Source organism: Myripristis murdjan, chromosome 4, assembly GCF_902150065.1.
Source record: "Myripristis murdjan chromosome 4, fMyrMur1.1, whole genome shotgun sequence".
NCBI classification, from domain to species: domain Eukaryota; kingdom Metazoa; phylum Chordata; class Actinopteri; order Holocentriformes; family Holocentridae; genus Myripristis; species Myripristis murdjan.
The window spans coordinates 25009821-25022021 of NC_043983.1; the positions used below are offsets into that span (position 1 = coordinate 25009821).

The window sequence follows — 12201 nt, forward strand, 5'->3', positions numbered from 1 at the left end:
GTGCCTCACTTTCATGGAAACGCTGCTTACGGCTTCGTGCTGCCATCTGTTAAAGTCACACTGATGCTTGAGTCACACACTGAGCATAAAATTACTATCAGATTGTCCCTCAAGTATTGTGTGATATAATCATATCAGGAGGGCTTCGGTGATTTCAAGGCCTGGACTGGATGGCTGAGCACAACACACTGACTTCAAAAGCAAATTGAGTGTTGCACTTTTAGACAGCGAGCAGACCACAATTTTCCATGCTAAAAAGGCAACCCTAAACAGATGTCAGGACGATTGTCAAGTTACTGATTGAAGCCCCGTACCGCCTCATGCTCCATATTTCTTAATGGCTATCTAGGAACATATCAAAACCTCTGGTGATTCACAACATTATTTGGTGGGACTGAGATTACATTCAGCAGATGACATTATCACTGTACATCTGATCTTGGAAAGCATGCACAAGTCCCTTAGGCTTAGGAAGGTTTAACAGCCGCCTTTATTCTATGTGATGCTGATGAACCAGAATTTTGGAATTTCAGAACATCTGACTGCTCTGATTATCAACAGTGTGACTGTTATGAAATCTGAAGGTTGTAAATTATGGCAAGGTCAGAGGGCCTCCACTGGCACTGAGGCCATGTGGTGTTGACTGGTTTCCATAACGAGAAGAAAAACGAGCAGTTCTCCCCTAAATTGTTTCAGATTTCATTCATCAAAGTACATAGAAAGGGTGTATCTTCTCAACTGCCGTCTGCCCATTTTCACTAATGCACAGTAAAAAAAAAAATTCTATACATAATTTAGAAAGTTGACTGTCTGGAAAACCGCTATCCACTCTCACTATCCACTGTTCATTTGGCTCTGTTCATTAGTGCTCTATGTCGCCCCCCTGGGGGTGGACTCACATAGTCCTGGAGGTGGAATATCTCCTAAACCCTCTGGTGTATGTGCATTTTCCTAAAACTGAGTCTGAAAGGGGAAGAGTAAGCTTCTGAAATGAGTTTACATTTAAGAGCATCTGCTGTACCTCAAACAGACCCCGAGCCACGGGAAAGATCCTCCTGACAACCTGCAAGGCCTGACTGGGGTCGGACAAGAAGGGCAGCCAGCAGAGGGCAAAAGTCACCACCACTGTTACAGCGATCTTCACCAGCAGGAACAGCCTGTATTAGTGGCAGAGCGGCGGGACAGACAAACAGAAAAGGATTCAGATGTACTGTATACACTAAATCAATATGGTGTGGTTTCATTTAGTGTAAATCATTTTGTAACACTGTTTGTTGGAAAAATATCACAAATGACAAATGTAGACATTAGCACGAAGCTTACATAATTACGTCCATGTCTACAGATACTGCTCAAACAATTAAAATGTACTGTCTTCCTGTCCTAAATTGGGGATTTGACCCTCTGTTGAGGAATGCAGTGAAAGCCATGCATCAGCTGAAAGTCTTTAGTGTAGGTCAGGGTATGTCGTCAGCTGTAACTGTGAAGCTGCTGGTTAAGTTGCACACACAGGAATAGCTGAGGAGTTTGGGCATGCTGAGAGTGTCATCTGGACATATCTTCCCTCTGGCCCTTCTAATCCACTTCTCCATTTGCTACTAAATGCCCTTGGTACATTGTTACTAGATAAACAGACACTGGAAATACTAGTAACAGCATCCAATTTGATTACCTCAGTAACTGCGGCTCTCCGGGGGATGAATCTCTTATAGATTCATATCGCATTTACAGTATTTAGATTACAACAGTTGCGGTGACTAACAATATAAGCATTTAAAAAACACTGCTGAATAAACATTATTGCACAAAGAATAACAGATGATATAGGCCCTCGATTCATGTCCTATAAGCTGGATACTGGCTTGGCGTATTTTGTACCAGTAAGTTTTTAAATGTTGATTATTCAGTTCTGCTGTTTTCTACTATACTTTGTGTAAACAGGTCAGCACAATAAAAAAAAATCCCTTCTAACTTATTTTCCTAGCACACACTCTCACATGATCCTTAAATGGTCTTTCTTACATAATATGCTATTGTCAGGCCACAACAGCTTTGACCTTTGACATCCTTACAATTAGCTGCTTGTTATTTTGATGATTTAGAAACTGGACATCACTGTCTGTTCATTGCAAGACACTCCCAGCTAAATTCTTAAACATGCTACCGTTAGGAGGGACAGCAACAAGCAAACAGACTCACCCTCGCCCCATCAGACCCTGTTTGACAGACTTGCCCAGCAGGTAGCAGAAGAAGGGCAGGGCATGGTAGAGCTCCATCTGTTTATAGTTGAGAGCCAGGGAAAAGGCCATGGAGCCCAGCGCATCCCAGCCCAGACCCAGAGCCAGAACCCCCCACAAGGCCAAGCCCAGGCTCACTCCATTGTACCTGACTGGGTTAAGGCCACTATCACACACACACACAGGTTTTTTTTTCCATGTAGAGGACTGAGCCTTTGTAGTGGTAAACAATTATGTGTTCTGATATGGGACATGAACCCTGAATAAATGAGGCATTTAAATTGAGCCTGTTTCTATTTAACAGGCCATTTAAAATGAAACACAAAGGTAAAAAAAATTATGGGGTTAATGTCACCTACCATATATATGAATATTAACATTCTAGCATTTATTCATTTGGTTTGAAATATGTTTCAGGTTTAGGAGTTTTTATTTATCCCCTAAGTGGTGCCATTTGGTAGTTAAGGTTAAATAGCTTTGTAAAATAATGAATAGTCTTGCGGAAGGATATGGCTGCAAAAATATAGATGGTAAATTAGATTCATATGCTTACTAGTATGCTTCAGTTTCAATTAATTTAAATTAAATAAAAGCATCCCAGCTAGACGCCAAAAGAGCTAAAGACCATAGCTAATGTCTGCCTTGGAAAATTGGAAAATATACTTCACATGCACTACAGGTGATTTACTTCTTCCAGGGCTTGACGTTTAAAATCAGCATCTACAACTTCAGGTATCAGCAGTCAGCATGAAATTCTCAATGCAAATTACAATGATATCACACTTGGTAAATAATAGAAAATTCCATTTGTACATGAAGGATACTGGAAATGCCCATAGTCAATGAGAATTAGCCCTGGGTAGAGCAGGAAGCAGAGGAGAGTGCAAACCTGGGGGGAAAAGGAGTATTAAATAGTTGATGATAGGTATGTCATATGAGTCTTTGGTTGAAAACAATTACAATTCCTTGCAATAGAAGATATTACTCTTACCTTCTTCTTAGAGGATCCATCACTTAGATAGAAACAGTACAAAACGGCAGCAGGGATGTATATCAACAAATCTGCAACCAGGACTAAAACAGACAAAAATAATTGCATATATTGAATATTTTGAGCAAGGAAAATGGTGCCATATTTTTTATGATGCATGATACATAAATATCATATCAACATCATTAATAGCTGTAATAGCTCTTAGTCTTTCTAATAAACTATGGGGTCATATGAGCCCATGCAGCTGAAATTACTAATCCTTCAAATTATCAATCAATTCATCTATCATGTAAGCAAATCACTACATGGGTACATTATCAGTATTATTTCAAATGTGGAATCAATACGGATCAGTCAAGCTCTGTTTCATCTTTTGTAGTCACTGTACCTGTTGCTCTCATGAATAACTTGTGCGCTGAACTTTCATATCCTCTAGATTTGTGCAGTTCCACCCATTCAGGATTTATCAGCTTGGCTCTGCAAGACAACACAGACACCACCACCATGAGGAGGACGGAGGATCTCTGGTAATGAAAGGTTGCGTTTGAAAACAATGTGGCATGGAGTTTTTTTTCCCCTCTCTGGCAAAGGAGAGCTTGTAATACACCGTAATGCTAGAATTTCCCTGGTTTTTACATGGCCATGCGCAGTGAAGACAGCCAGGAGGATAAGGACAGGGAGATAACACGGTGTGTCATAAGCCATTGCAGTCATGACAACATGGCATGCATATCGGCAGGCTGAGCTGGCAGGAGGCTCTCAGGATCACTAGGGGCTGATATCATTATTTAGCACTGATAATACCATTATTATATCAGTTGAACAACCATGACCCTGGCAGAGACAAGGCTGACCTGTGACTGAGACTAAGCAATGTGTTCAAATGCTTCGACTCAACCAGAGGGCACTGCGGCTCCTCTGCCTGCCTGCCTGCACTCAGCCTCACTGCTGCGTTTGGGGAACTGGGCACTGGGATCGCATTGATTAGCTCTAATGAACCTGAATCATCAAAGTGGCTGTTGACACGTTACAATAACAGGAAATACACACACTGGAACATACACACGCACAATTTATTCATGCGTTTATCTAGAATCACAGCATCGATTAATTCTTCAGGCCGTCAAAATGCCAATATTAATCTTAAATCTGATTCCAGTTCCTATTTGACATGAATGAGGCTGATGTATTCAGACTTTTAATGGCACCCAATCAACACTGGATGTTTGCTGATATTGATATATGGGCATAAAAATCTTCTAATGATGATATATTGGACTGTATTTTTAGGCATAAACAGACATTTCTAGCAAGAAATCATCAAATTTGGTAATCAATTTCTTAACTTTTTAACACAATCTTAACCACCATCTGAGACTCACTGCTATAAAATGTATTGTAGACAGTGGAGTGTGCTGGACATACTATTTAATCCTACCACTGTTTATAAATTATCTCAGGTGCTTTCTACTGCAGAATCTACTGTGTATTTTCAATTATCACCCAGGATATACACTAAGACAGATATATCTGTGATGAGCCAATATCAGCATATAATATTGACCTGCTGATATATTGGCCAGATCTAGTTTTTAGTTGATATGGCCTTTAAGGTGAAATGGTAACTTGCAATACAATACTATCACGATATTTTACCCATGATAACGACGGTATCATGATACAGGCGATTCTGTGAAATGCGATATATTGTAAGATAATCAGGTGCGATACATCACGAAATCTGTGACTGATGTAGAAAAAATACGCTGGAAGAGGCAAAATATTTTTTCGATTCCGCAGGAATCAATCATGTTTTCAGTGTTTTAATATGCACAGCGACTGCAACATGCACATGACAGGACAGTTTCAGGCAAACTGGATCAAATGCGCCTCACTGGAACTCAAATGTGCATCTGTGGAAATTAAGAAAACTCAAATATCGATACTTGGCTTTTTTCTCTCCCATCTTTCTTGCTATTCTTCACCATATATTTGTCTACAAAAGCCGAACTGTAATTTAAGAACAAACTTACATATGAGCGCAGAGCAGACTGTGGTAGGCAGTGAGAGGAGGGTAGTCAAGACCCCAGTAGTTCAAGTCATTGTCAGTAGTGTTGAAGTACCTGGAGGAACACAAACATATATGTATTTTGAAAACAAATAGGAATTCAAATATCTACAGGGCACTCTTCTACGATATTTTAGTCGGCAACATCTAAGTCTGGGCTGCACCGCCACACATGCTGGAATCAGCTGATGTTCACAAGCATCAGATGCAAATAATAAGATGCATGTTGTGTGTCTATAATTAGCTCATCACCAGTTTATTCCCATCATTGTACCAGGGATTTATCCTGTCACACCAGTGTTATTTTGATGTCGTTAGTCCCAAGGCCTGCAATCAGCTCTGCCATGAAGAAGTACCCTCAGTTTCTCTTAGTGAATTACAGTCAACTGCATACATTTGAAACACTACATCATTTAATTAAGACACATAGGCCTTTGCAAGGGTTGAACTGGCATTAACGTGAGTGTTGGGTCTGACCATCATTCTTTGTTGTCTATAAACTGTGGTCCTGTAAGGTCCCTTGAGACTGTAGCAGTGATTAAAGGTCCATACCACTGATTTGTCATGTTTAGCCTAATATCTACAAAATGAATATACTTCACACGGTCTGCTAATCCATTCCCAAAGTAAACAGTTGTATGTTACAACTCCAATATCATTTTTTACATGAAACTGAACTTTCAGAGACTTCAAACTGTCTTCACGCCAGCTGTCATAACGTCATCCACATTAGTTTTCTTAAAAGAAGCAACTAGTGTTGCCACACATTCTGGTTTTCCCAGGATTGTTCTCTTTTTTGAGGCACTGCCCCGGAAAATTACTATTCTTTCCCAGGACATGAATTGTCCTGTTTTTTTGTGAAAATGTAGGGCTACTTCTTCTAATTTAGAATGTTAAGAGTTCCAAATAAAAACCGCATTCTTACCAGATACTGATACTGCTATTCTGTTTTTATGGATGGATTAGAATGGACATTCCCATTCAAATCAACATAGCAGGACTGTCAGAGCGGCAGAGTGCCCATTCTATCCATTCAAGTTCTGTGGGTAGCAGATATACGAAAGTTTATCTTGTCACCTAGCAACTGCTGCTCGGGCTGTCAGTCTGAACGACTGCACGGTGGCAAAGTTATCCAACGTTACTTAGCCTAGAGATAGCCTATTTTGCGAATAGACTTCTGATTTATCCTTGATTTATTTATTTCGTTTTGTTACAAAAAAAAAAAAAAAAAAAAAGGGAGGGGAGGGGGGGGGGTACATTTTCGCCTCAAATGTCCAGTTTTTTCACAAATCAAATGTGGCAACCCTAGAAGCGTTGTGATGACTTAAAACTGGACTGAGTGAAACACAGTCTCTCCGCTGGAAAATAGTCCCCGGGGAAACATTCGCATCACAAGGCCAATTATCAGCTCTGTGATGTATGAATGGCAACAACTTTGTTAACTGCAGAAGCAGAACATTATAAGGTGGGGGTATCAATGTTGAAAATTGAGGAATTTTGATTATATGCTGTGAAATATTTGCATGATTTGCCTAATGTTTTTGTTTGTTTGTTTGTTCGTTTTTTGTTTTGTTTGTTTGTTTGTTTGTTTGTTTGTTTGTGTAATGGTGAGCTGACACAAATCAGCCAAAATGTAGCAAAAGATCAATTTCCCTTCATTGATGAAGGACATTTATGATTCTGCTTCTGAAACATTCAAAATCACCGGTATGGTCCAACAAGGGCTCTGAATGATCTTGAACTTGCAGCTCTGCCACACTTCAAGACTTGATCACAGCCCAAAACGGCTCATGATGCTTGTGCTGCTTCAGGTGATTGAACACCTGGGTGACCCTTGACTTTTCACATGTGGATCCAACAGCAAGACATATCTGACAGGGTCTCACCACTCCTGAACAGGGAGGTTGTAGGTCACTTCTTGCCAGTGTCGCTGGGCTTCATAGTCGCCGAACATGGGTGGTTTTCCCGCCCCTGGAGTCGAAAATAAAAAGAATCACTCAGCTGTTATCAGGTTTGCATGAGAAATAATGACCGTCACAATCAAGTTAGCGTGCCACTTGCACCGAGATACCACAAAACTGTGCAAAACTGCCTTCATTGCTTTATGGGCTCAAATGAAACGAGCAAATCAAGCAGCCAAAAGCCCTCCGTGCTGATTTGAATGGTGCAATATTCACACCAGTGCAGCCACTTCCTACCTGAATACGAATTTAACGAAACGCCCCATCTCACAGTCACACAGAGCAAAACACAGATGGACACGAGACTCCACGTTTCCATGTTCCGAGTGCAGAAAATGTGATTTTTTTTTGCAGGAAAATAAGGGGGAAATGCTAAAGTCCGTTCATTGAGCCACAGTGGTGGTCTGTTTACATTTCCTGGTTTCTTCGTCGACAAACGCTCCGTAGCGTGCTCTGATTGGTCACCTAGACTGACGTTTCTACTGGGCGACAAGAGGCGTTCGCGTAAACTAGGACAGGGGCCGTACAGCGTCAGAGAACCACTGCCTTGTTGATATACGAGTCAAAATTGTGGCTATTACACACACATACACAAAGGTCTTGTAATAAATACTTCAGACTCTGTTTAGAATACCGTTCATTTTTTCTTCATGTGCAACTCAGACAGGAAAAGTCTAAATTCCGAGTTATTTGAATGCATCGTAAGCTGAGTTAATATCGATGATGAATTGAGATGTTAAGAGTGGAACTTGCTGAAGGGTGTTTTTTTTTTTTTTTTTTTTTTTTTATTTACACTACAAATGAGTATTTCATTATCAAATCAGGCTACTTCCAAGTTAATGTGAAAGAATAAAGTAGAACCAGCATCATTTTGTTAACTCGACTAAAATGGAAGAGGACTTTAAGTTTAATTCTCCACAAAATTAATCTTTTCCTGCCTCCACTGTGTTTGTGAATTTCTTCTATGTTCCATTTCCCCAGTCGTCAACTGGTGTCCCAAATCTGTTATGTCTCACATGCACTTGAATTCAAGTGTTCATGGCACAATTATTGCAGAATTACATTAAGCATTTATAATGTGTGTCTGTAATGCACACTAATTCCTCGGCACTTGCATAAAACAAGGCATTTCTGAAAACGACAACATGCTATCTAACACAATCAGAGGTGGGCTGCAGGCAACACAAGATTCTGCACCTTCTCAAGCAAACCATTTTTAATTTGCATGCTTTGTAATTTGACACAATTAGTTATGTATTTCCGGGGACCAGTATCTATATTGCAGCTCTATTTGCGATTTGTGATTCAGGTAAGTCTGTCCATTAAATGAGCGAGGTGGCTTTTAAATTTAGCATATCAAATGCATCAGGAAAATTAGCTTTATCACTGAACAATAATTGATATTTCTAAGTGCAGCAAGTATTATATTCCTAATTTTAAATATGTAATAATTTTTGTTTCCACCCATAATGACATAGTAACTTCCACTGTGTGTAATGGACAACACAGGGTCAATTGGCTTATGTGTAACTAGTTTGTTGTAATCCTCCTGCACAGATCTGCGGTGGTAACACCCTCCCCATCCCCTCCCCTCACCATGTAAATCTCAGCCCAGGGGCATTTTCTCCTCTGTGACCTTTCCTTCTGTTGACACCGACCGTCTTTGTTCCCAAGGTGCTGGGAGTTGTTGGGTGAGACACGTTCCTTGTGGTTCCGGCATCAATAATGTATAAATAATAATAACCTTGGACAACTGCTGATTTGCAATGACACTTTCATTACAACGAGAGCGGCCTATAACTCACTGGTACCCATTAGTTATTAATGCCCGGGCACGCCAGCTTTACTTTGTCATTTATTGCTTCATCTCTATGCCTTTTTAAATATTCAGTAACTGCTGTACCTACATTTACTGTCTGTGATCTGTGCCCAGGAGAAGGCCCAGGCTATAGCTTGTGGTGGAGGATGACCTAGTTATAATGGCGGCTTAGGCCTTGCTTGCCAATGCCACTGTAGTCTATCATATCTACACACAGTGACTATAGTTGCCGTGAACTTTGCTAACACGGAGACCAGAAAAGGCCTGTAATCAATAGTTAACTTCCTGAAAAATCTTAATCTAATCTTACATTAACACTGAAAACATGTTATCTTAGTTATATAGTCACCACAGGAGTCCAACTAGCTCTTGCATCATCGATGAATTAATGAATTAATTAGAAAGTTTGCACAAGATTCAAATCAGGTCTAATATAATGGCACTCAAAATGTGGATGCCCTTCACTGAGGTGGGAGGTTAAATGTAGAAGATTAGCTTTGCCTGAAGCTTTGCGAGCCTAACCCCCCTGAGCATGACTCTGCTGCTCCAGAAAAGCTGGGCTCTGCTTCCATCTTCATTTTGTGTCTCACAATATTTGAGGTTTTTGCACTGTGAGACTGCAACCTATTTGCTCTTAGAGATGGCACTATATTATGACACCTGGGCATTAGAGTGGAGGCTTATTAATGGATGATTTGGCTGCATGCGAACATATAATTAACTGATCAATACACACTGCATGTTGCTGTGTGTATGCAACAATAAGATTAGATAACCAAGAGTGTTCTGTCATGAGTTATAGCACTTTGTTTATAAGTGGAAAACAAAAACAAAGCTTGATGTTTTTGACATATAATTAATTGTCTTGATGAATGCAATGTTCCCAAACAAGCCTGGTTCATAGTCAGTCTTATTCACTCTCTTCCGGTGCGTGCACGGATGCCACGCACAAATTTCAGTTTGCAGAATGATCATCAAAAAAAAAAAAAAAAAAAAAAAGACATCACGACACATCACTGCCCACTCCAAAAGGCAGCTGATGCTGATGATAAACAGTAGATAAATGCACACTCAACCATATAAAATGTTTACACTTGATTGCGTTGTCAGGTTGGGCAGATAATCCAATTAGAGGCCAACAGGTAAAAACAATCACTTTTGAAGCTTCAGTCGCAGTGAGCTCAAGTAGGTTACTTGAGCTAGGTTGAGTTGTTTGTATGAGATCTGCAATGAAGGTTAATTAATCACACTGAGAGATTAGAAGGCGCCGTGGCAATTGAAATGTTCTTGCACAAACAGCTGAAGTTTCCCTCCACTTCTCACTTGGGTTTGGCATTATTAAAATGTAGTCAGTGATACTGCCAGAGATATGCAGAAGTGAATCCTTCCAGTAACTGTAGACAAAAGGTGACATTTGTTGCCTCAGCACAGCTTCTGTTACAATATAAACAAGGCTGAAACATGGCGGCAGCTGCCACTGTTAACAAAGAAAGTAGAAATCATCAGCCTTGTAAACTTTCTGTAAAATTCAAGAAAAAGTTTTACCTCTTCACCCTTCCATGTAGTTGCACCATCTGTTGTGCAGCACTATATCACAGTGCTGAAAGATCACATTTGTGGAGGGTTGCAAGGCTAGAAAATACCACTGTGCACTGATTGTTTATGCAATGATAGCCTTTCGGGTCTTTTCTCAACAATTTTATAATAAACATTGCAAAAAGTAAAATCACAACTAAGGTAGTAAGTGACAGATCATCAAAATGCAACTACCATAGGCACCATCAATACAAAAATAAAATAATAATATAAAAAAATATTAATAATAACAGTAAAAAGGAGGACCACCGGCTTCACTTTGGTCACCTAAAGTCCATAATCCTTTTCACATTTCAGTTTGTACCTCGGCTTTTAGGCCACGCTTTTGATTGGCTTTCAGTTTGGCTTGAAAAAAGTCAAAATTTATGTTTTCTTTTAAATTTAAACACACATGTCTGCACAAAATAATGAATGAGGCCTTTGCCAGTGACATAAGGTTGTCCAACATAACAGTATAATTATTTTGTATGCTTGTGGAAATGTCAGATATTAGGCCTAATGTTATTATTATTATTATTATTATTATTAAGCATAACCAGTGTTGAATGTTCTATATTACAAAGGTGCTGTATGTAATTTTGCATTCAAGAATTGGATAAATCACAGTTCACTGCACATATTCAATTTGGTGAACTGAGGAATGCAGAAATCAAGGTTTTGGGTTGTGTTACAAAATAAGGCTACCTGGAGCTGTCTGAGTTTTTCAGAGTTGTGGAAATAGTTATAATGATTTTTGTAATCCCCATATCATCAGTTGCCGCCAACTTTATATATATATAAAAAATTATAGACCTGGTTCATCACATGCACTAGACTGACACACCATGCAGTTTAACTGTAGGCTGATGGGACTGACAGGTGGCACACTTATAACAGAATGAAGAGTCTGGGTGGACAGACTGTTGCCCTGTCATTGAATGTGAAACAACAGTTTTTAGGGCCAGATGACTGGGTGCACTTCATTAAAAACTGCAAGAGGTCAATGAAAACACACATAAATTATCCTGAAGGGACAGTCCAGTCTTCTGTCTCTGTTTGACTATTAATCAAGATTGTTTTTATTTGTTGATATGAAGGAATAATGCCCCCCCCCCCCCCCCCCCCAATTCTGTAAAGAAAACCATATTTTTTTTTTACATGAACATTGTTAATATTTCCTTTTAAAATTTAGAATTTGAGAAAGACTTTCAAAAACTTGTCAGATTTTATCACCAAGGAGGACATTTTTGCAAACTCTACATCTGCTCATGAGTTTACTTTGTGTTTGATAAAGTCAGTAATCATAATCATGCACTCTCTCTCTCTCTCTCTCTCTCTCTCACACACACACACACACACACACACACACAAAGATCTTGTTGAGAGTGGTAAAGACTGGACAATCACTTGAAAGTGATAGGCTCGCTGCCAGCAGAGCTGTGGGAACCGAAACCTCAATCCAGGCTTCTCTCCACCTGTGCAAAAGCAAGTGCAGCTGCCTGGTCATTATCTCGTGTGTGTGTGTGTGTGTGTGTGTGTGTGTGTGG

The 12201-nt window shown here is 39.8% G+C and overlaps 1 protein-coding gene across 1 annotated transcript in view; it reads right to left on the bottom strand.

Annotated features, from left to right (window-relative positions):
* Positions 1–7702, bottom strand: part of alg6 (ALG6 alpha-1,3-glucosyltransferase) — an 18872-nt gene extending 11170 nt beyond the window's left edge. Inside the window, exons 1-8 of the mRNA XM_030049241.1 lie at positions 7498–7702; positions 7186–7270; positions 5265–5354; positions 3620–3708; positions 3229–3311; positions 3062–3126; positions 2200–2385; positions 1022–1157 (exon numbers count right to left, since the gene is read on the bottom strand). Coding sequence (XP_029905101.1) covers positions 1022–1157; positions 2200–2385; positions 3062–3126; positions 3229–3311; positions 3620–3708; positions 5265–5354; positions 7186–7270; positions 7498–7579 — 816 coding nt within the window. The 5' untranslated portion in view covers positions 7580–7702. The remainder of the gene's footprint in view (positions 1–1021; positions 1158–2199; positions 2386–3061; positions 3127–3228; positions 3312–3619; positions 3709–5264; positions 5355–7185; positions 7271–7497) is intronic.
* Between the last annotated feature and the right edge of the window lie 4499 nt (positions 7703–12201).